The sequence below is a fragment of the Zingiber officinale genome, chromosome 4A (genome assembly GCF_018446385.1).
Source record: "Zingiber officinale cultivar Zhangliang chromosome 4A, Zo_v1.1, whole genome shotgun sequence".
Lineage (NCBI taxonomy): Eukaryota > Viridiplantae > Streptophyta > Magnoliopsida > Zingiberales > Zingiberaceae > Zingiber > Zingiber officinale.
This window is the reverse complement of record NC_055992.1, coordinates 157,961,472-157,987,707: the sequence shown is the minus strand read 5'-3', so window position 1 is coordinate 157,987,707 and position 26,236 is coordinate 157,961,472. Positions and strand designations below refer to the sequence as shown.

At 32.8% G+C, this 26,236-nt stretch overlaps 1 protein-coding gene across 3 annotated transcripts in view; it reads right to left on the bottom strand.

The window, feature by feature from the left end:
* Window positions 1-26,236, bottom strand: part of LOC121971876 (THO complex subunit 2-like) — a 50,787-nt gene that overhangs the window by 751 nt on the left and 23,800 nt on the right. For 2 of the 3 annotated variants that reach the window (XM_042523365.1, XM_042523364.1), the window contains exons 14-32: window positions 21,248-21,461; window positions 20,452-20,685; window positions 20,302-20,382; window positions 20,101-20,220; window positions 19,937-19,996; window positions 14,309-14,436; window positions 14,041-14,137; window positions 13,836-13,964; window positions 11,618-11,721; window positions 11,279-11,456; window positions 10,471-10,652; window positions 9,674-10,280; window positions 9,426-9,530; window positions 8,411-8,566; window positions 8,241-8,321; window positions 8,049-8,130; window positions 7,708-7,976; window positions 1,990-3,021; window positions 809-1,104 (exon numbers count right to left, since the gene is read on the bottom strand). In XM_042523365.1, coding sequence (XP_042379299.1) covers window positions 809-1,104; window positions 1,990-3,021; window positions 7,708-7,976; window positions 8,049-8,130; window positions 8,241-8,321; window positions 8,411-8,566; window positions 9,426-9,530; window positions 9,674-10,280; window positions 10,471-10,652; window positions 11,279-11,456; window positions 11,618-11,721; window positions 13,836-13,964; window positions 14,041-14,137; window positions 14,309-14,436; window positions 19,937-19,996; window positions 20,101-20,220; window positions 20,302-20,382; window positions 20,452-20,685; window positions 21,248-21,461 — 4,155 coding nt within the window. Of the gene's footprint in view, window positions 1-808; window positions 1,105-1,989; window positions 3,022-7,707; window positions 8,131-8,240; window positions 8,322-8,410; window positions 8,567-9,425; window positions 9,531-9,673; window positions 10,281-10,470; window positions 10,653-11,278; window positions 11,457-11,617; window positions 11,722-13,835; window positions 13,965-14,040; window positions 14,138-14,308; window positions 14,437-19,936; window positions 19,997-20,100; window positions 20,221-20,301; window positions 20,383-20,451; window positions 20,686-21,247; window positions 21,462-26,236 lie in introns of all 3 variants that reach the window. The other variant, XM_042523363.1, reaches the window with a different exon arrangement.

Genomic DNA, 26,236 nt, shown 5'->3' with positions numbered 1-26,236 from the left:
TAGTTCAATTTGGTTTAGTGCTTCAAGTTGGTTTACAAATTTGGTTTTGTTGATGGGTTGTAGAACCAAGTTGGGGTTCAATTTGGTTTAGTGCTTCAAGTTGGGTTACAAATTTGGTTTTGTTGATGGTTTGTAGATACTCTAAAACTTTTTGGGATGCCCTTTTGGCTTCCTAGATCTCACCAATGAGCCTCACCTAGTAGAGAGCCTCAAGAACTTTTGTGTTTACTTCATTTTCTTACCCTGGCTATTTTCAAGTCTTACAGCATGTTTGCTTTTTGCCTTAGCCTGCACAGATTTTACAGAATACAGAAGCATACAGTTCCGTCTCCTCTCTTAGCTAGTTACTGTTCTACCAAGGTATACTAAGACAAGGACTGACGAATTCTTGATGTAGAAAGTAAAAGAGGCAGAGCCCTTAAAGGCTTAGAGAGATTTATTTACTCAGCCATGCAAACTATATAAACACATAAACACCATGTAGCCATTTTCACTATTCTGATGATTATCCTAGAAGTGCACACCCTTTTTCTTCAACTACAAAAGGGGAAAAAAACTACTCAGAACACTGGAGCAAAATAAAAGGTAGGTATATAAGTAGTTGTTGATGAAGAAAAATATTAATCTAATTGGTCATCTATTTGTCTGACTCATTTTTATGCTACTTACAATTTGTGAAAAAAAATATTTTCACATATACAAGTAAAAACTATAAGTCGACTGAAATAACACAAGATTAGATCTAAAGAGGATGTTATAAATTGGTGAAGAAATGTAATTGAAAGCATATAAGTAGGCACAAGGATACTGATCAGATTCCCTTCGGTTAATTTTGCCTACAGCTTCCTTCCCATGTATTCTTGGTGCTTCCTCTATGTATGCAGCACGTTGCTGCCCTATGACTGCCTTTTTGTCTGCCCTTTCTCTACCATCATATAACTGAGGCATTCCTGGAGCAAGTGAGGAAGGTAGCTGACCAGCTTGGGAATACTCTCCACCTGTTTCAGACATGTGTTCTCTCTTCAGTTTCCTTCGCTTGGAGCCTGCAATGAGTTCCGTATCATCCTTCATCATGGGTACTTTATCCCTTTCCCTGTCATCCATCTGGTGATCATAACACAAAAACATCATTGACTTTTAGCATATTAATGATCTTGACCAAAATCTGACAGTCAACTATCTTGCAAAGGAATTGAAAACCTAACCATCACTATCCATTTGCAAACATGAAACGAGTAGTATGATTTAAGACCTTGTACCCATTAAAAGTTGATGGACGTGAAAGTTGATATGATAATAATTGAGACATGCATTGGAGGAAATTACACATCATTAAAAGTGGAGCTGACCAATCAGTTGCCACGCATTGCTTAATGTTGAAGATTACAAATGGAGCAGAAACATATTGCCCAATCAAAAATGATTAATAAACTGCACGGGTGTATTTGTTTTTATGTAGGTTATTGAATGGATAACACAAAGCAAGACAAGGATGAAGAGCAAACACTAATTAAATAGTAATGTTGCTGATAACCATATATCTTTTCACATTTGGTATATACTATCTTATCAAAGTAAGATGTTTCCAGTTTCCACTTCGGTACAACATGCTGCCATTACAAATTTGTTGGCAATTTTTGCATATTGGTGGTTAGTTTTCATCCGGAAGAGTTTTATCTACAATGTTCCATAGCTTCTGATAAAATTGTTGCTTTGTTTCTTTAGCCAATTATCTCAGATGCGTGCCACATTAAGATCCACCTATATATTTAATCATGATCACCTAATAGATAATGAAAGCCAAAGCCTTTTGGACATGCCAATTATGCAAATCCTAAAATAGGATAATAATGATAAATAAAAGAATTTTGAAAATTTTAATAGAGAAAAGGACTTTATATAATGTGGATAATTGTGTAACCTTTTTAAAACGTGATCTTTTATCATTCTGGACAATGATAGAAAATTTTACACAGAATTAAGGTCTACCTTGACTGATGGTCCATCCCGTTCATCACGCTTTCTTTCACGGTAGTCATCCTCTCTTCTACGTTTTGAATCATCTTGGGAGGTTAAAGTATTCTCTTCTGATCGCCTCCTTTCTTTTTCATCATGTCTAGGAGAAAGTCGCTGGATGTGTCTTGTGTTAGTAGTTCTTCTGTCAGTCTCATCATCTCTTCTACTGCTACCCACTGATTGAGGAACAAAACTGGGAGGTAATGGTGGAGGTGGAGGCAAACTTTGTCCATGAAATCGTTCATCGAGATGTGTCTTATCTGTGGAGATCTCAGTATGCCTGGGCTTGGTCCGATCATCTTTACTTCTATCCTCTCTAGCTTTCTCAACTGACCTATCAAGATTTCTATCGGTGCTCCTATCTTGTATTTTTTCAATAGAACGCTCTCTTCCATGCCTCTCCAGTGACCTATCTCTTGATTTGTCATGAAGATCTTTGTCAGTGCGATCCGACTTTTCTCTGTGATCCTTTTCATGTCTTTCATTAGTTTTATCCTTTGATTTATCCAGTGATCTATTAGTACTCTGCTCTTCCAAAGAAGGCTTCTCAGGCTCCAGAAAAGGAGATTTATCCATTGCTCTTGCATCATGACCTCTTTCTTTATCAGAAACTCGTACATCAGTAATTTCACCATCTTTAGTTTCAGTTTCCCCTTTCTTGCGTTTGTATGTTTTTTCTTGTTCTTCACCAGGAAATGTTCTCTTCTGTTGTCTAATGGATGCATCAGAAGTTTCCACATTTTCATGCATTTCATTCATTCTAGTAGATGCAACTGATGCTTTTGCAGAAGCAGGCACAGAGATGCCATTGGATACTGCAGAAGAAGTAACAATAGTTCCACCCTCCCTAGTATCAGCTGGATAAACTTGGGTATCTTTGTCTGCAGATATAGAAGACTGTTGACTGGCACTCCTGCTAACTGGTTTTCCAGATTTGTTGTCTTCTTTGGCAACCTCCTGTTTTATCAACTTTGGAATAGAAGCTCGTTTTTGCAGTACTCTTGTCTGCCAACAAGAATATATCTAGTTCAGAATAAGGTTTACTCCTGTTGCTAGTTTAGAAAATGATTAGGGCAACAAAGCTTGTTCATCAGGTAGATTGCTTTCAGTTTTGTTACAAGCGATCATTCAGAAAATCACAAAAAACAATAGAGTTTAAAAAAGTTGATCTTTTAGATTGATGTCTTATGATGATAGTGCATCTATAAGTTGGTAACTATGAGCAAATATTGATTCTTGCAGTATCGTTCGCCGATTGATCTATAAATTGATGCCTCTACGAGGAAAGGGCAGCCATAAGTTGTTAGCCTAAGCATGGATTCTTACAGCAAGTTCTCCATTATAGAGACAATCAGCCAAGCCTATTGCTTTTTGTATAATTTCAATCAACACTACACGAAATTATAGTGTCTTCAGAAGTTGCCAATTATTTTCCACATGGCAAAGGTCATAAAAATTTCAAAATTCAAGAACAATTTCGATATGATGCAAGAGAAGATTTGGTATATTGTGCCAATATTAATTGTAAAAATATTAAAAAGAAGCTTAGGATCTGATACAATAACACATTTAAGACACAATACAACAACAGTTGCATAAAATGCAAGACAAAGAGTGCAGTTGAAAGTAACCTTACAAGCATCAACCCAATATCTTTAATTATTCTATTCATCATATCTTAACCATAAAAGAATGATTTTTTGTTATGCTCTTGTTCACCCATGCAACTTATTATGACCATTATCTATTAATACTCTTATGTGATGAGAAGAGCCCGTAGGGCGTAGCTCAGATGATGGGTGCATGACATCCCTGGCGTAATGACTAGAGGTCGATTCCGAAGAACTGACAACTTGTGATCACCCCACCATGCGCCTAACACGTACCTGCATTTACCTCCCTCCATATTTATGGGTCTGACATTAGAGAGGCCGTTAAGGTAGCACGGATCTACCTTTTTTTTCTTATGTGATGAGAAGAAATATCCTCAGTAGTCTGTACTATGAGAATTATAGATGATAGGTATGAGAATCTTAAATATCAAAATGAAAAACAGTTTGTTATTAATAAAGACCTTGATTAGTCAGCCTAAACAATTCCCAAAAAATTGTTAATAGGTTATTTGACTTAAAAAGTAAGAGTGATGTACACCAAACCTAGATCGATTATTAACATATATCCTTCAAAATGCCTGGTACATAATTTGCATGTTGACCAACAACTATACCAGTATAAGAACTCTACCAGCTTTTAGTATAGAAACTAGATTATAAAACTGGTGTGGGCCATCAGGAAAATATACTTACAATTTCAATTTGAAAACAAAAAGGATAATTGATTAAATGAACCGCATAAAGTTGAAAAACCTAGGAGAAAACCAGATGCATTCGAACTACCCGCATAGGAAGCACATGGAGGACAACTCTATATGGTATTTAAGTTGATTGGCTAATTCATTATCCTAGAAGCTTGAACATTGAAAAAAAAAGACCAACCTATAGTTTATATTTCTATCCCTTCCACTTCATGTGTGGATGGGTATATTGATGGCTCAAATCCAGCACATGAATAATGAGAGTATCTTTGACACAAGTAGGATATCAACTCAAGACATTCTCCTTTGGTACCATGTTAAGTTGATTGGCCAGATATTTATCCTACAAGTTTGATTTGTCAGGAAAGGGACCGACATATGTATTTATATTTCTTTTATATCATAACAGATATAAATTGTCATAAATCTGAAATATGCATGAATCAAACTCCAAAAAAGTCCATCCTCTGTAATACAAAGCTGTATGGGTAGACAAAATCAGTCTCGGATCCAGGTTTGTGCCAGTTGACGTGGGCAAAATGTATCAATCATCTAATGTATCAAACTCACACAAGGCTGCAGCATACAAAAATAAAGTGTTTTAACTGTGATGTGCAACAAAAATCTTTGTATCATTTGTATTGGATGATATTCCTTTCCAGCAATGTCAAACAATACAAACTCCAACAATGTCTAAGAAGAGAAACCAAGCTACTATGCACTGTTCCTTTTTTTATTTTTTATCTTCCTTAGCCTTTGTTCTCTCAACCTCTCATTATTACTGTCAGATTGCTTAGCCATGCCATCACATGGCAGTGCCCTAGGCAATCCAGTCTAAGTTCAATTAAAAATGATTCAACGTAAAACCAGATTGAACACAATTCAATCCTAAAATCAAACTCTAATCAATAAAATTATAATTTCACCAGTAGAGGTTAACATAAACTTGTTGAAACCATTTCAAGTCTTGAACTCAAGTAAATTCATTACTGAATTGAATATGTTTTTTTAGCTCAATTAAACATTGGTTTAACAATAATAATAATAATAAAATATAAGTTATTATGCACAAGTAGCATTGAATTATAATTAAATTTCTGCAAGTTGTTCTATGTAATATTCACACAACTAATTATACTTTTTAGGTAAATGGATTAAGTAGGAGTAGATCAAAGACATCAACACAGTTCAACTCGTGCTAAACTATATTGTGTGTTGATACAAGTACCAAATTACCCACATCCTTACTGGTTCGTTTGGAGATCTCAAATTTTAAATGTTGGACGACACCTCTTTATCAATCACGGAGAGATGTTTGATGTCCTCAAATGGGAGCAGAGTTACAAATAGGGTGGATGTTCTTCCATATGTTATCTACACTATTCTTAATTGACCTTTGTTATTTGGCCTCTTCATCATTACGATGGAAAGAGTACATATTCTTTTAACCAAAATAAATAACCATTAAGCTTAATCCTACTAAACGTAGCCAAGCAAAAAATAAAAGTAAAGCTACAAACAGCAAAAGTAAGCCTCTCTATCTCCTCATACAGTCTCAAGTTGAAAAGGAAAAGAAGATCCAAGAGCAATGCAAATTTTATTACCCAAGATCCAGCAATCAGAGCCTTCACCTCATTTAGTTGCACTTTCCTTTGATTAAAGAACTTTTAAATGAGTCCTAAAATTTAACTCTACAAAAAACACTTGTTAAATTGCCTTAAGACTCCACTTTGAGAAAGAAATGAGAGACACACAATTGATGCCAACCATAGTATCATAAGAGATAATAGGCAAAGCATAACCCACTTCTACTAAAATCAAAGAACCTTGAATGAGCTTATGTTAAGTCAAGAAGAGTCACCTAATAACGTGCCTATTTTAAGGAACACCCAATATGCCACTAACCATAGCCCGAACTCACAATTGTTGAATTCTCCAAACTATTTTATGAATCTAAAAGAACAAATTAAACTAAATAAACATGATGAAGAACATTAGATAAACATTAGATATCATATAAAATTTGTTAATTGTCTACTAGTACATGTTCAATTTTAGTTACTCATGAGTATCAAGCTTGTAATCAATTGATTCAATTCTGTTTCTTCTACCAAACAGAGTTCAAATGAGTGTATATAAGACACACATTGCAAAGTTATGAGAACAATCATACTGAGAATGATTAATAAAATATTGTTAATATTCCAATCTTTAACGTAGTAAAATTGCTAATTGTAAGGCATCCAATGTTCTATCTTTGTCTACCAATTTTTCCACAGATGTGCGCCTTTAGTTATCATGCAAGAACTCATCTTTAGCACAGTTATTCAAGACAGAGGGGATAGTTGGGATGCACAGTGTTTTTCCTATTGTTGACTTACAATTTTCCTTATTGGAGGAAATGACTATGCTGTAGACAACAACTCTTTAAGAGGCTGTCATTGCTGGAGAATGATGCATATAAAATACCCATTTAAAATAAACTGGGGAAAAGGAAATCAATTGATGCTTCAATTTCTATTTTTATTTATTTATATTCTCACTATTTCAATCAAACCTAATATAATTTTATATTAATTTATATTCTCACTATTTCAATCAAACCTAATATAATTTTATGTTGAGAAATTTATTGTACGTAAATCATATAAGACTAATTTGTTGTGCCCAAGTAAATTTTAGTCTGGCTTGTAAGGACTATAAAATGGCATCCCCTCATTGTTATATAAAGTTACTTTGCTCATTATTCGTGTTTGAAAGCATGTTGCAGTTAAATAAATAGCACTTAAATGAACAATTAAATAAAGCAAGGTTTAGCTGCTTATTTCATTCCTTGATGTTGACCTATGCTGCATGATATAGATTGGCACAACTTAACTCTGTTGATATGGTGTAGTTGGTGGACAGGAGCAAGATTGAAAAAAAGAAAAAGAGAGAGAGAAGATGAAGAGGAATCAACAGAGAGGAAGGATTGGAAATGAAGAAAGGATGTACAGTTGTTATTCCCACCTGCACATAACAGAGAAATTGTTTGCTGGCTCACAAGTCATGCTTTGTTTGACATTCATTCTTTCATGGTCACCTTTGAACACTTGCTGAAGACAGCAAATGGTGTGATGTTCCAACATTGTCCCATGGCTCAGTATGGGCTCAAAATAATATCAGGCAAGAAGGTACGATAGCACGAGATTTAAATTGTAAACTAAAATATTTGTTTTCTTTCATTTAGTGAAAAGTATGTTGAAGAATTTAACACCATGATACCAGACCCGAATATATCCAGAAAATTATACATAATAGATTCTCGAAACTGATATCTACAAAGGCGATGAAGTGTGCAACATAAGATGCATAGTTGGAGTATGATCATTACTTACATCGGATTCTGCAGCACCTTTAGTATAAGCTTTGGCACTCACATCATCTGATCTCATGGATTCATCGATGTTTTTCACAAGACCAGAATTCTTACTCATTGTAGCAGATATAGAGAAGTTTGTTTCCTGCCCATTTGCCAGAAGGCCAGTTTTCACTTTCGGTTGTGTAGAATCAGGCTTCAAAACACTTCCGCCATCTGTTCTATCAGTAGATTTCATGTGTTGGATATGTTCCTTGCCTGTGCTCAAAGGGTCTACAATCTGATTTCCTGTAGAAGAATTTGGTCCTCTTAACATCCTTTGGAGTAATGTTGCAGTTGATAAAGACGTTGAAAAATTACCAGGTACTGATTTTGCAGCTGATGCTGTTGATTTCAACTCTACAATGCCCATGCCAAATTCTTCTTCAGAAACCCATAAGCTCTGTGTCAGTAGATAAAGAATGAGCAAGACATTGACCAGAAAATTGATATGGATAAAATTTGTTGCAAATTAAATCGGTCAAAAACAACATTATCCAGTTTATGACTAACCTTACGAGCAGCCAATGCCGCAGCAACTCCAGTGGCCAAAACCTTCAAATCCTCTCTTTCATCCCCTTTAATCTTGGTCACCTATAAAGAATAGTCCAACCAAAATGGGAATGAGAATTCTGAATTCTTTAGATGGCGTCTGAAAAAAAGGGTAAAGAAATGATTATTACCCTTTTCTCAAGATTAAGTCCAGACTTTCGGGTAACAGGGAACACATTAGATATTTTGGTTAAAACAATAAGTGCATTTCTTATTTCCATGTATTCACTAGATTCCAAGCACTGTACAAGTAACCGTGTTATTCTTGTGTTCCATTTGAAGTGTACCTTCTCAAAACAAAATAAAAATTCAGTAAAATACAGTAACAAAATTAGCTGAAATAATTAATGAAACTGAGTTTGCTAAAATAATCTCCAATTATATATATGTAAAGTGTGTTCTATTTCCTAAGATCAAGAACACTAGCCATAAACTGAGAATAAATTTTTTGCATTACCCAGCAGATGGCCATTGCAGAACTTTGCAAAAATCATAGGAGTATCAAGTAAATCTATTGAATAAATAGATGGAGGTGTAGGAAACATACATTAGTGATATATTTCAATCATCTAATTCAGAGCAGATCTTTAAAGCCTAGCACTTTCAAAGATGATGCAAAGTCGTAGCAACAATGTCATCGAAAGACAATACATCCATGGCAGGATTAAAAAATTGGGCAGACATAATAAAAACGAAACAGAAAGGGTTAGAAAAAACAGAGGTAGAAATAAGTCAAGGAAGAGGATGTCCTAGCTGAAGAATAATGCAAAACAAGTTAAGATGAGAATACACGAGATATAAAAAAAATGCAAATAAAACAAGATAACATGCTGATTGGCACATAAAACATTTGGGTAAAGATATAAGAACATGATAAAAATCAATACATGGAAAAAAAAATCATAAACAACTTCTAGCATAGACTGTTGAACCTATAAACTCTGTGTGTGTGTGTTCTGCATCTGAAATTAAGCAAGTTATTTTTTGTTCCTTCTGTTATCGAACATGTTTATGAAGATCTACAAGCCACATGTTTAAAATGTCTAACCAAGGCTAAGCAACAATGCTGCATCTACGAAACTTCTAAACTTCAAACAATCTAGGAATTTAATGCTACATAAAAGTAAAAACACGAAAAGTGCATACTCGAACAAACTGGCTGTAAGTGACACGCTGACTGTTTGGAAATCTGTAATAAACGGCAAATCCAGGCATGTTTCCGCATTCATTTTCATAAATAGACTCGTCACTCTGAAAGGAAAAAAACAAGATCTTATGGCATGAATTTGAAGCAAACTGATGAATCATCTTCCTATAAGACAATTTTGATAAGATAACTTTACAAAACCAACATAAGAAACCAATGTAGCACAACTGAAACAATTCCCATTTACCTTCCAGTGGTATGCCATTTTTAATGTCTCATACAAAAACCTTCCAAGTCTTCCAGCTTCATATTCAGTGCAGCAGCAGATCATAGGTTGCAGGGTTTTACAGATAAGAACATCTATATGGTTCACTGTGTTAAAATAAGGTGTTCCAAGAGAATGCAAGGTAAACACAAAATTAGCACAATATACAGCATCTTGCATGCTGAAAGTGCAACGAGGGAAAATGCATCGCTGAAGAAACTCCATGTTGATCTTTAAAGTGTCAGGACAGGAACTTAGCCACTTATCCTTTTCACGAGCAAGCCGTTGGAGCACAGATGAGACATGCTGCTCATGCTTTTGAAATTCACTAGTCAATCTATCTAAAACCTCTTGAATCTTTTCCTTGTCCTTTTTACGTTTTGTGATTGCAATACTTGAGTTGTCAGAAATCTCTTCCAAGGCTTTCATGGCAGACTGTTGTTTGGCAATCTCTGCCTCATACCTGTTTCTGGGAACATGAAGATCATAAAGAGTTAACCCCCAAAATGTGGCATACAGATCTGGAGAAAGGCTATTCCAAGCTTTTGAGGGAAGCATTGACTGGACTGTAGCAAGAAGATCTGACCACCTGAAAAATTATAAGTAGAACATGAATATGTTAAATATTAAGAAGCATGATGCAATTTCAATGTAAAATCCAAAAGTTATTGAGCTCAGAAATAAGCCAGCTACATATTGGACAGGCTGCATACAGCTAAACTTTGTGAGAGAGATTGGATCAAAGCTAAGAAACAGAGCTTAAATCCAACAGAACTTACATTATAGGTCTCCATGGTGAACCAAGATCCAATACAACATCATTTGATGAATTTGAAGGCTCTACTTCATTTTCTTCAGTTTCATTGTTTGAATAGTCAATGGTGTCAAGGGGCCAGCAAGAATCAGATCCATGCATTCTTTTGAAGAGTCTCATCACGGGCCGGTATACCAGAAAGGCAACCTGTGCCAAACGAGAATTTAGATTCTAAATCTACATATGACAAAACAAAAATCATATTCTATCATACAGCTCAGTTTTATCTAGGTGCTATAAGAAGCAACAAGTCATATGTAGGCTCACATAAAAAAGTAAAAGCAGAAAATTCTAATGCTATTTCCAATAAAGGTGCATTCAATGAAATCTGAAGATAAACTTTCATGTCTTCCCAAAACCACCCACAAGTTTCATGGCTACAATTTGATAGCTAAACTATTTAAACAATTTTAACTTCATCCAATTGTCCACATGAGTTCTTCAATTCAAATAATTATTGATTTTTTGAAAATGATTTTTCTTTGAATGAAGAAAGTGTTTCAAGTTAAAAAACACATTGTTCCTAATGGAAAATACCTTATTTTTTGAAGGAAAAAGAGTTTTAACAAATAAAGAGTTTATAAAATTGGTTTATAAATTCAAATAGAACATATATTATTAAGAATAGGATACTATTAAAATAGCTTAAACAGTTTAGCTATGAATTGGAAGCAAGTGAAATTTTTAGAAAGATTTTTAAACAAAAATTGAAAGTTTGAGACACTTGTATTAATTAACCAAAAGAGAGAATAAAAAGGAAAAACAAAAATCACCTCTGGGTCCAGATGGTACTTTTGCACAAGTTCATCTAAAGAAGGAATTAATTGAGCATAAGCTGCAGGAGCCAATGCATTGCATAGAAAATCTACATATTGCAGGAGTGTGCCGTGACACCTGTCAAACTGTTCACTAACCATTTTGATGTATGACGCATCTGCATTCATGACAACCCTATACACGAAGCAACGAACTCAGCATTGGAGTTATAATTACATTATAAATCACAATTCAAAATGAACTAGTAAAATTATCATGCAACAACTAACATAATGGATACACAAACAGAATAAGTTGAAACAGTTTTGAATAAATGGTGAAGCAAAACACATTACATGGAGCGGTGGTGAGCAATAAGTACTAGAAGTGGAATAGCCAACTTTGGTTCTTCCTTAGGTAGCAATGCATCCCTCAGCCTGTTGGTGGATTTACTCAGTACCTACAAGAAAAAACAAAATATGATCACATGACCAAAGAATTTGGGAGTTTTATAAAGAACTGCAAAGACTCCAGTAGATTAACTCAGTCCCAAAAAGAAAAAACAAGATATGATCATACAATTAAACAACTTGGGAGTTTTATAAAGAACTGCAAGACACCAGAAGATCAACCACACAATAAAATGACAACCAAAAAACACTTGCTAAGGTATAGAATTGTTACTGTGTCAAAATTTGCTAATGTATATAGGGATTGCCTGAGTTAATATTGAGAAATCCAACTTAAATTGCTCTACTTGCCACTGCTTGATTGACCCTTCAACCTTAACAATCTGTCACTAGCTAAACCAAGTGCCTTATCAACTACTCTCGCTAGATCAAGAGATGTCATCGTCAATCAAGAAAGAAATATAGTACCACTTGATCAACATTAACCTCAAAACCATCGTTCTATATATTAATAATTTAATACTATTTTATAAGTTGATCCCGTGATTTACCTCTCTTCCCATGACCTGGGGATGGACTATGAAGGAAGCCTAGGATGAGCTAATCACCTTTTTGCTACAATAATCTAATACTACTTGGTAACTTTACATTAGTTAACTATTTAATTTTCTCTTCATCAATTTGTTTCTTAATGATTCCAATTTCATTTATCCTATCAAACTAACACAACTAATTCATACTTGGATATTCTTTTACCATCAGATCTACAAATGGATATGGATTCTGACAACTATGTTATCTCTCTCACACACACACACAGTGCAAAAGCAACAGCAAAAGAAATAATGGCATACAATTTGTACATTTTTCTTTATCTTAGAGCATCAACTTTAAATTTGAATCTAGCATGCCAAGGTTCTACCATCAGATCTACAAATGGATATGGATTCTGGCAACTATGTTATCTCTCACACACAAAGTGCAAAAGCAACAGCAAAAGAAATAATGACATACAATTTGTACATTTTTCTTTATCTTAGAGCATCAACTTTAAATTTGAATCTAGCATGCCAAGGTTCAGATGGCTGTCTTCATCAATGAATCCAACAAGAGTGGAAATAGATATTGGCCTAAATCCAAAAGTTTACCTATCTATTAAATCCCATGCAGAAAATCAATTTATGTAATAATAAAAAAAACATAAATATTGGCAAAATAAGAGTTAGAACAATAAGAAATAACAAAAAATACACCTAATAATCACAGAAATAACTTATACCAAGTTGAGCATTGATAAACCTAACAGTAAAATCTCTCATTTGAAGCCAGCCAACCAATTTGAGAACAAAATTTTCTTCTGTAGGGTGCCAATAGTAGAACAAAAATGGAGAAACCAAATACAATAGCATGCAAAAACTCGCAAACTCTCAACGATTAAATCTGAAACAATGTAGATATTAAACAAGAAAAATTATTGTCCAGGTAAAAGAAAATATAGCCAAATCCGTTTCATTGAGGCTTTGTCTAATCGAAACTAATTTGCATAGGCATTGAAGCCACAACAGATACCAGTTTGGCATTGAGCATTAGGCAAAAGCTACAGCCAAATGTGTAATGCATATGTTGAGATGTGTGTATTCAGTTACTAAGAGACCAAATTTTTAGTTTTTATTTATGATAGAATGAGAGAACGTAAGTTAGCATCATATGAAAATGTCCAAACATGACTAGAAGAAGTTGTAGTTAGATAAGTCAAACCAATTGGAGTAAAGGGGAGGTAAAGGCCAAATAAAACTATTAAATTTCAACTAAAAGAGATTTAGACATTCATATAGTCACCCTAAATAGTTGGAAAAAGTGTTTGCACGCGTTATCTCTCTCACTATCTAGAATACAGAGGTAAACAGATAATTGCTAGAGCAGAAAGGACATAATTAAATTGAGCTAGAGCGAGCATAGAGAGTGAAAGGACAGGAGAGATGAGTTTCTATTTTGGACATGCACTATCCTACCTCTCTCTATAGTGAGAAGTAATAGAAATGCAAATGATAAATGTGGGCAAACATATACAAGTATATTAAAAACACAAATCATCACAAATGTTGAAAGATTATCTGATTAATAGTCTCACATGATGACTTATAGCGGCCGAATGTGAATTTACCTTATTATTTTTAGTCATTCCAAAGAGAGTAGCCTGATACCGCAAAGTCTCGCTTCCAGACATAGCATCAAGTTGTTCTTCAGTCATATTTTCAGTGTATTGCATATTTGCCATTTGCTGAATAAGTTCCTGCACTTGGACCAAAATGTGTAGGTTCAAAATTCTTAGCAAGACCATAAACAAAAGATAAAGCCTTTGAAGCTACCTGTAAAAGAACAAGCTCAATACCAGTGCCCTTCTTCAACTGATTGACAAGATACTGAAAAAGACCTCTCAACTCCATGGAAGGATACTTCTTACAACTGAAAACAAGCAAATAAGTGATATTGGTGATAGTACCAAAAAAAGCAGTTTTTGTAGGCCGAATTTAACAAACCAGAGTTTAACAAATAAACACATTCAGCTCATAATAAATTATCATGAGCAAACATTATGGAGGTTAAAAGCATTTATTTGAAGAAATATATACACACAGATGACCCCAGAAGGATGCAAGAGATTGAAGCCAATCTGACAGATTAAGGCCATCATCTTTGAGCTTAGATCGCCCTCCATATACTAGACGCTCAATCACCACATATTCCAGCATGTCATACTCCAACTGTCATGGAAAATGGAAATATACACATGAAAAAAAACATGAAACTGCAAATAATTGATAAATATATAAGACATGGCAAAACTAAATTCAATAGATCAACCAACAAATAAATTGCTCGGTGCAAGAACTCTGTAAAAGAACACAATCTACACATGACAATAAAAAATATTTTTAGCATAACAAATTTACCTCACGAAGAAACATACACATGAACCTGGTGGTGGTCCCTTAAAATGCATGGAAGAAAAAGTACTGAGGAAATGCACATAAATTTTTTTTTTAAAAAAAAGGACTGTTTCCAATTCCTCAAAACAATGAAAACGAAGAAAAATAAAGAGACAAGGTTTATCCTATGATCTGCCAAATGAATGTTCTGAAGCTAGGATACTAGTTCTGATAACACAATAATATTTGGCACTTAAAATGTAAATATGGACTAGGGCATTAAGGCAGATGACAAGAGACACTCAGATGTCAGTTTATTCAAACAAAAGCAAGGTTTTGGTGCTACAAACATGTAAAGATAATTTACAGTTGTCTAAATGGAAAGTGCAACATGCTATAGCATGTTGAGAAATAATACATGGAAGAATCCTGCAATATGAATCCTCCAACGAGAGCTTTACTCTTTGAATGAAAGAAAATATTATTAGTAAGTTATGGATGAACTTCTTCTCAACTGACCACCTAATCTCCCCTTAGAGGAGAAAGACTACTGCCATTGCAGCTTCCCCTTTGTCATGTTACAGCACCACCATCCCTCAAGTGGCAGACCCCTCCTTTCTCGCCTCTCATCCCACTAACCCTCTTGATGTCTCTTCCCTTATTCTTTTGTATTGTGTTGAACATAACCACTGAACTTTCCTACCATATCCATTACCCCTTACTAGTTTGTTGATTAGGTCATGTGTTTTCTAAGTCAGATAAACCATTATTGTTAGATTTGCTTTTGTTTTTCATTGCAAGGCTTTTGAATTAGGCATGTACCATTCAAAATCTCGCGTCATGCCTGAATTTTGGATTTTACCTAGAACCATATTGTTGTTATTTTTGAGTTATGGTGCCAGTGGAGATGAAAAAGAAGAATAAAAAATAGAACACATCCATATTATTATCTCTTATACAAAATCGTACAATTTTAACATTGTTTTGCATGAACATAAGCTAAAAAACTAACGAGCATCACTTTATCTTCACGTTGTTTGTAACACGTCAAAGGGTGTTGAATGTTAGTATGACACTATACTCATCAACAAATTAAGTTAACAACACAGGATAAATTATAGTAGTTTCGAGTTTTTATAATTTATCGGAACGATACATTTTGACTAGGCTTCACAACACGACACAAGATTTCAAACAATGCATCATGTTTCTTTTACTTTTTGAGTCAAAATAAAAATACATCAACTTTTCCTCTAGCTCACTCCAATATGATGTTGTGTTGGATGGAAATAGGATAGATAAGAAAACAAATCAAATCATTGATTCATCCTGTTTGTATAAAAGAAGAAATTAATTTAATTCCAACTAATTTCACTTTCTTATTTCTACCCAAATCAAGCAAAAATGAAATTAAATGAAGCTTAGGCATTTATTACCCACAAATAATCAAGTGGCATAATTTTTTTTCCTTTTGATTCCGTCCAAGTAAACAACAGGCATGGGACAGAGTTACAATAGTGGGTAGTATTAATTCTTACCTTTCATTTCTTTCCATTTCCCTTCACTTGAACTACTTCATTCCCCCCTACTTCCACTCCAAGTAAAAAAAAAACAACTTTAAGGTCCATATTTAATTTTTACTATGGAAATTTTTGTTACAATCATACATAAGTATTCTATTAAGTCATAGTTGTATCTTATTCTTTGTTACTCTCTTGTCAATATTCATCAAATCGTTTATTGACTTGTTCTCATATATCTTGTCAAAAACCATCTCCTTGATGATTCTTGTACTATAATGATTCCTGTAAATATTTCTTTGTAATACCAAAAATACTTCAAATAATACATTAAATTTTATTAACTTACAAAATACATACCTAAACATATAAATATAAGGTATATTTAAATATGATCCATGTTGGTTCTGTTTGGTTTTATCAGCAGCTTGCCATTGTCCCAAATTATACCGATTTTTTTATTTTATAAAATAAATGAAAAAAAGGTCAAACTGACAAACTAAAATTTTTCCCACTATGGTTTGATACAATTTGATTTCATTTTAGTTATGCTTGCCCAAGCTTACTTGGTGAATAACAGCAGTGGCTGTTATAAAAGTTATGATCATGAAATTAATGCTAGAAATCAATACCAATTGTTATTTACCAGACGAATTAAGAAAAGCAAAACTAGACCATGGTTGGCAAACTCAGCCGATTTCAATACGGATAGGAGTAGGCATCTATAAACCAAGCCCAACAAACCAAATTGAACCAAACCAAAAAATTCAATCTATTGGTTTATTGATTAGTTTCAGGTTGGATACTAGGAACAATTTTCAGTTTTGATTTGGTTTCAGTTTGAACTTGTTCATGCTGTTAAAACCAAACCATTAAGGTTTTTTCAATATATATATAAGGGGGAAAATGCAATGTTAACTATTATGATTTCTTATTATTATCTTCCCTAATCTATGTTAACCTTAAATTATGATTTTGTCACTAATTTCAATAGAAGTATTATTCGGAAACTAGTTTTTAATTTATTTTTGATTAATTTATATTTATATTTATTTAACAGTTTAAAACCAAATCAAATCGAACAATTCAGTGTGGTTCAAACCGAACCTCAAACCAAACCAAAACAGTTTCAGTTGGTCTTGGTTTGGGTTTGGGTTTTCCAAGCTGAAATTTTTATATTTGGTTTTAGTTTTCCTCACTAAACTAAAAGAATAGTGTTCTTCCCTAGATACCCATCAGCTCAGTTGGATCAAAATCAGCTGAGAATAATCCGATTTCAGTCAAGAAGTCAAGCAATGCTATCAATCCTTTGGAGGTACGAAATAATAAATAAAAAACAACCCAGAATATAATTGATTTGGCCAGAAAACAGATCGAAGAGATGAGAATTTAAGGAATCGGTCTTTTTCACAAAATCAGGTGGCATCACTCCACCATCCTGCCGTCGCAGGCAATGGAAAAAAAAAAAAGAAAAATGAAGCCAACTAGAGTTGGGACACCTCATAGCTGTGAGTTTACAGAAGAGGCACAGGCCTTGGCTAGGAAGGGAAAAGAAATAGTGCCTTGAAGTTGTGTGGCTGCTAAATTCAGAAGGAGAAGAGGAATGAAGTGTCCCTGCAGTGACACGTGTTCACTGATTAATTATAAGTTTGCAAAGCTTCTAATATATGAAACAGTTTTAACATTCAGTGTTATTAATTGCTTCTATGACAAATGAGGAAATGAAACTAACAATATTATTTAGTTATAATTTTTATTCATTAACTATCATCTAGTATTTAAATGTTTTATATAATTTTAGTTATGTTAAATCAATTGCTATTTTATGTACTATTAATTGTTAATGCATTTTAACCACCATTCATGAGATGTTAATAATTGTCAGATGTCATTCATTATGTTTATGTTTGATAATTTAATCTGAATTTTCAATATGTAAATGTTTTAGTTAAAATATTGTTTGATATTTTTTTAATCATTATAAAACAATATAACTAATTCATTAAATATACTAATTAAAGGATGCGCTTAAACTAAATACTAAAAATATTATCAGTATTATTTTTTGTGTTTTTAACATATGAATAATTGGATTAGGTGTAGGAAAAAGGTGATAGTAGAGGCGGATTTAAGGTGGATGGAAACATTAGAAGAAGGATGCTGTGAGCATGTATAAGTGAACAAATTGGTCTGTTTGGGGGTAAACAAATTAATAATCAAAACTATTAATTACTACATAATTAATTAATACTCCAATACTGTTAGATTAATTAATATAATAAATAAGTAAATAATATTGAATATATAATTAACATTATTAATTAAATTGTTAATGAACACAGTCAAATAATATGTAAAAACTAATATATATAACTACAGATTTAATTGTGCAATATATTTGATATGCAATTACAAGTTTCTATAGCATTTATTTATATCTAGATTAAAAATGAATATTTTGATGCTAATGATTATATTATTTGATATAATATTATTGATTGAGTGATCAATTTTCAATATAAGTGAGTATATTAACAACCAAGGTTTATCCCACTAGGTGGGGTCGGTTATATGGATCCTTTTATGTCATTGAGTTCTATCTCCTACTATATCATCATCTATATTAAATAAATTTTATCTTGTTTTATTGTTGCTAACCAAATCTTTTTTAGTATTTCTCGTTTGATATGCATATTTGTCATAATTTCATATCGTATAACTGGAACATTTATTGGTCGTCTAAGTACAAGTACATGCCCGTACCATCTTAAATGTGTCTCTTGGAATTTTTTCCTACAACTCCAACTCTCTCTCTAATGCTCTCATTTCTTATTCTGTCCATTCTCGTATATCCACACATCCACCTTAACATCCTCATCTTGGCAACTCTCACCTTTTGCTCATGTGCAACAATGAATATATAATACTATATATAATTGGTTAATAGTGAGTATATCAAATTCTATGATATAAATTATTTATTCGGATATTTACAGAGTAAAGAAAATTTTTCTTTTATAATAATAATATTACTCAAATATATCAAGCATCTTTAGGTTTTTGAATAACCTTTATATCTTAATTATTAAACAAGCTTATTTATTTTACATATTTTGAATTTATCCGGATTCAATCCCACCAATCAGATGCCAAGGATACTTAGGTTTTGCAATTTCTGACACCAATACTACCACCCATGAATCAAATTACCAACTCTAATAGACCAGAAAATTCACCTAGAACAATTCACTATCGTTCAAGGTATTCACATGTTACAGCGTTTGAAAATTGATTCAGATATATGACTCTATACTCAAGGCTAAAAAAGAAAGATAAAGGAGGAAATAGAGGGAAGTTGAAGGAAGTGCGTCCTCCATTGTCCACTCCCTTCATAATTATCTTATTCTTGTAGTAGGTGACACTAACAGGTGGTGTTGCTTTGTTCATAGAGTTCAAGTACAATGATGAAGCAATGATCCATATCTTGATCCACCATATAACAAACCTCAAAAGCACACAAGTTTGAATCGAGATTCTGTAGCAAATCTCCCCAGCAACATGGTCATATACGTACAATGATAAGAGATAGTTATCGAGGCAGCAAACTATAGTCAGCACGATAAGCTAAAAGTGAATGTTAATATAAACTTGGCATTTACAAATGTATGTTGGTTCAGTTTGATAAAATAAGAATGTGCATAAAAAAAGATAGTGTCCGAACAACATCATGGTTATGCTCAGTAATGCTACAAGAGAACCAATATAACCATTTACCAGAAGCACAATAGGCATAAAAGATCAAATAAAAACGGTACCTGTGTTAAGTACTTGAATGCATCCACAACAGGTGTTATCATATCCTTATATGCTTCAATCTGCAATTTATGGTCTTTCCATAGTTCTTTATCTCCAATGGGGATGGAGGCATGATATATCCAAAAAAAAAATAATAGGATAGTCATTCTTGGGAAAAGTGAACCTGCTGAACTATTGTGCGGAGAACAGTCATCGGATTAGAATGAGCAAGCTTGGCTACCATGCGACTCAGTTGTTTCAAGTTTTCCTTTGCAAGCCTTTTCAAAATTCTCCTTGTGTCCAACTAATTTCCCAAATACTGGAACTAAGTTCTGTGCATACAAAATATACATAGATGATATGAAAGAAATTAAAAGATATGGACCTTTGCAAGTTGCCTTGCTGCCAGAAGAATTGGATTTTGTTCATCCTCCTTCTCCCATTCACCATATAGACGATAACGGGCCTACAATGCAAAATTGACAGGATAGGACCAATATTAACTCATTACAAAGAATAACAATACCAAGCGAACCTCATAAGGAAGCATAGACAGAATGTTCCATATCTCCTGGCCAACTGCAGGATTTGCAGGTACCATTTGCAGGGAGGGGAGTAAACATGTTCCTAAAGCTTCCTCAACTCTATGTCTAGCTTCTTTAGCTCGAAAACGAGGATCTCGGTTCTTTGCATCATTCAAATCAGCACATGAGACAGTACTGGAAATATCTTGTGCAGATACATAATATGCCCTTAACAATATGCACACCTGCACATGCAAATATCACCAAATATGCAACCAGAATAAGGAGTGTATTGATATTTATAGGGTATAAGACAGCGGGGTGAGCATTCGGTTAATTCGGTACATAAATTAACCGAATTAACCGAAAACCGATTTAGTGTTGGCTAACCAAATCAAATCAAAGTTTTACTAAAATTGAATTAACCGAATTAGTTATTTCAATTAACACCGAATTAACTAAATTTATTTAAAATAACAATAAAAAAAATTTATACAAAATTAATATCAAATTAATCGAATTAACCGAATGCTCACCCTACTATAAGTTACATATTGGTATAGGTAGACATAGTATCTTCATTATATTCAACATTGGAAGTTAGCCTGTAATTTTAGTCTATGGCTTAAATATTGTATCAATGATGCACCATGCAATCCTATGGTATTGACCAAATCATGCAGAGGGGGAAAGAAAACATAAGAAAGACATCATGTGGTTAACATATGTACAAAAAAATGCCCATGGATAAAGAAACAGTTTGAAAAAGCATTGTCACCATGATTAAGCAATAAAACAACTTTTCACCTTCTGAAGCAGAATTGTATCACGGTAGAGGTATGGTCCAACAGCAGCAATCATTTGAAAAAATTCCTGGGGAAGATCATCATAAATATTCAGCTTGGAAGCGGCAACTGTTGCATCCAAGGAATCAGAGCAAGGATAACTAAGGCTTCCAAGGCTTCTAAAGCTTGTTTGACTGATTAAATCATAAGCTCTTGACATAGTCTTCTTAATGAGCCTACAGCCAGATAAAAGATAGTTGATATAGAAGATTTATTGAGGCCAAAATTGAATGGAAAGAATAAATCATGACTTAACAAGAAAGGCAAGCGTACCCATCACAATACCACTGCTAGACTGTTATACCCACCACTACTAGAGAAGAAAATAAATAAATAAATAAATAAATAAACACTTGAACCCTGAAGGTAAATTTTCAATGTTAAAATTGTGCAGCTTGCAACTGTAGATAGTTAAACATCTTTTATATTGATTCAAATATCCTTTTTTTTGTAAACCAGCAACCATCACACAACTGCATTACTTATGTGTCTGTCTCTAACCTCATCACCTATATATTTTATTCATCCTTTGTCCTCTATGTTGAACTTCTACAGCTAAACCACAACTATTAAATGCTCAATGAGTTCTATCTTCCTCTTAGATCACTTTTTAATATGTTAGTTAATGTTTAAGAAGAAAATAAAAATCCTAGGTATCTCCTTACACTTACAAATATTAGACTTCATGAGATTATTCCAGCACAGGTAGTCCACAAGAGGGTCCAAACACTCCCCCTCAAATTGGTCCAAAGATTTAGTATAAACTCAACTTGTTTCATGTATATTCAACTCTAGGCTTATCATAGATGTTAGGTCATTAGAACTAACAACATACATAATGACATGGTTCAAAATTTCGTTCCATGCCGGGCGGAAAGGGCGAAACTTACCATTCCGCCCGGGCACTGAAATCGGCACTAAACTAGCGGCGATTTCGTCGTGTGCGTCACGCGCCAGAAGGAAGCGCGCTCGTCGTCGGCAGCATCACGAGACGCTTCCGGTGCCATCGGAAGCATCGCAGGGCGCGTCGCGGACGCCATCTTGACACAACATTTCTAGCGGCGTCGAAAGCGTCGCATGACGCTTCTGGCGGAAGCGTCGTCAGAGGTGTCGCTAAACGCCTTTGGGGCCGCAAGCGCACGCACGCGTCATGGGAGGACGTGACGCCACTGTGCAAAATTAATATTTTAAATAAATCAAACAATTACTCCTTGTTTGTGATATTTTAAAGAAGCTTTCATAAACCCTAATTAAATTATCTCAATAAAATATAAAAAAAAATATTTAAATTTTTAAAAAAATTAATAAATTTTATTAAATAATATTCCGAATTGTTTTTACTGTTTTAAAATTTTTTAAAAATTTATAAAAATTCTAATAAATCAAATTTATATTCTTATATATATTTTTTAATTATTTTTTTTTACTGTTTTAATGTTTTATTGATATTCTATTTTTTTTACTATTTTAAATATATATTATTTAAATTATTAATTAAGTAAATAAATTTATATATATAATACTATTTTGTATTAATTTATATAATTATGATTATTTAATCGGGATATTGGAGAACTATAAAGGTTATCTAAGTAAAATATTACACTAACCATTGCATCTATTTGATTCACGCTAACATACTATAATATTATGATTTATCACTTTTAATTCAAGTTATTTATAGATCAATTGTTTTTTTAAAAAAAATTATATTTGATTATTTTTTATAACAATATTAAGTTATTTAATAATGAAAACTTATATAAAATTAATATATAACTTATTTTTAAATTATACATAATAAATATATTTATCTAATAATTACTATATATAAATAAAAAAATACCGAAATCGTATCGGCACGGCACGATACCGAAATCGTATCGTTCCGGTCTGGGACCAAAATCTCGACACGGATCGAAATTTTAAACCTTGCATAATGGTCTCTTAATATCGCTTTCTATCTAACAAAAAGAAACTCTTCGTGTTTTGTCCTGCAATGGAAAACTAAATCATAATATAATGCAAATGATGACCTAATTATCATAATATAATTTAATCGGTTTAGTTGAAAGACACCCAACTGTTTGAACCAAAAAGACATAATAACTTGGTTTATGCCCAATATGCATTTATGCATCCTGACAATATAGTAGCATCATTCGCTTAAAAAGACAATAACTAGGACCATGCCAATATGCATCTTGAAGATGACACAATCATGATATAAGAGATTAACTAGGGAAGCCTTGGGATATTGAAGAATTCTTGAACCTGTAAACTAATGACCCAGGACAATGAGACTCGAGAAAGGGGCTACCACAATCACAAAACAAGATGGCATATTAATTTAGTGAATGCAAGATATTTCAATAAGCCAACCAATTTATGATTTTTCCCTAGACAAGATAATGGCATCTATGCCCTGGTATTAGTCAACATTTGGATCCACAAGATGTCAAAGGATCTAGTACATATAACACCAACCTCTATCACATATTTACTTTGAAATGTGAATGCATCCCTATCAGAGCATTCCAATGCTTAGGAATTACCTCATGTTACCTAATCCTAAATTTGATATTGCTAATAGAGATGGAATTTCAACCTTATAATTCATGTAGTGTCAATCCTATATAGTAACCTATGAGTAACATAAACAATGAGAAGAACATTTCCTGAAACTAGGAGTGGCCTTATACACTCTTGATCATGCTTGGTTAGATAAGCGAAAGATTTTACCAAATCATGCTCTAGGAGATTGCTTCCATATATAGAATTACTGTTTTCAATTTAGATAGAAGGTCATGGTCCCTTTAAACAACAAAAGATGTCTTATATATAGCTCTTAATTGAGACCATTGGGGAAGAAAGCAATCTTGATATCCATATATGTAAAAATTAAATATACTGTATATACCTATATTGGGGAAGAAAGCAATCTTGATATTCAAGAAATCTTAGCCACGTGAGAATATACCTATATTGCCAATACTATATATTATATATACCTTTTTGCCACCAATCGATGTTTTCGCATGTCAACTAAACCATTAGAGAATGTTTTAACAGTAAATAATAACTTGCACACAATAATAGACTTCCACAAAGCAAGAGAACTAAATTCCAGTGTATGATATAGCCATAATATCACAATTTATCTCCAAATGATGAGAAGTGACGAGCTATAACTGAACTCTATAAAGAAAAGGAGAAAATCATGGTAACATCAAAGTGATTTTGAGAGAGAGATATCTAGAGAAAATCATGATAACTCTTTGGCAGCTTGCAGCATCTACGAGGAGAATTACCACCATGTGGTGGAGGTGTGCAGCCATGTGAGCAGAGAATTCAAAGTTATTCTTAAGAATTTTCTCAAGGAGAAGCACCAAGTAACTTCCCTGCAAGTCTAGGGTGTTCAAAAGTTTACAAGGAGGAGATGGTGCAAACATTGGGAAGTCAACATAAGGAAATTCTAATAAGGTAAAGTTTATTATATGCAATTTAATCAATATACTAATTAATTTAACTAATTTAATTATTATAAATTATAGATTAAATTAATTTAATTAAATATATTTTAGTTCAAAAATGATTAAATTGACAATATTATAGATTTTAAATCATATTTTAAATTAGAATTAACTCATTTCGGTTTTATATCAATTAAATTAATTTAATTAATCACATTTGAAATATATATTAAACTAATTAAATTGAATCATATTTTAATCTATATAATTTAATTACAATTTAATTATTTTCATCACATTTCAAATCCAATGTAATTAACAAAAAAATCATTTTAATCATGTTTTAAAATTTATTTGATTGAAATTAACTAGAATTTAAATTATTAAAAAAAAAAATTAAAGCTACTCAATTTAATTAACCTTAATTTAGAATTAAATTAACTTAAAATTGTTATCAATTTAATTAAGACTTTTGATTAGATTGATTTTTTTTAACATAAGATTGATGGCTAGTGGAAAAGGAAAAGCACTAATCAAAGACATACATAGTAAAGATTAAACAAAGTTCATTTTTAGATTTTTAAAAAATCTATTGTTGGATTATTCATTAAATACTAATTATTGTTAGTTTATTCTTTCTAATTTTTTTACTTTTCTGATTTTTAAAATCTATTTTATGTACCACATTCAGCAACACGATCAAAATGTATTTTTAAGTAAATTTGTAACAAATGATCTCTTCTATGCTACTTGTACCAAACATGTCAATGAAAATCGTATTGTCTCGACACTCAGTAGGCCTTGGCATGTCATAATATGTGTCAATATGCATTTAAGTAATTTTTTATTATTTCCATGTACCTTATTTCTTTAAAAATTCTAATAATTCGATTAATAATTTAATTCCTATAGTTTTATTTTTATAAGTAAATAAGTTAAGTGGGAAATTATAGTATTCATTTGCACAACCATTTAGTAAATACTGAATAAAATTATTTTTATCTTTTACAATTTGATATAGCCATATTAAAAGTAGAAATACAAGTAAAAAAAGGAATAAATAAGTCAAGAATAAATGAGCAAAAACCCAAATGAATTTATCCCAACATGCTTTAATATGCAGGAAGTTGGTGCAATACAATGCGTGAAACTTTAATCGAACTGATTATTTAATAGCTGCATTCATATTTTTATAAATAATTAAACTAAGTGAAAGAGTATTAAAGAATGAAATGTCATTGAAATCGATTTAGATTTGCCAAAGCATACCAAGTCAGCACAATACAATGTCTAGACTGTACAATTCTAATTGAGATCAAAACTCCAGTATGGAGTGGTACTTTTAACCTTACCCATGGGCTTGTAGTTACATTTTCCTTTTCTTTTTATTCTACTTATCTTCTTCCATCCTCCATCTCCAATTTACCATCGGCACTCTCAACACTTTAGAAGTACAAAGAGAGTACCCATCCCAGTGA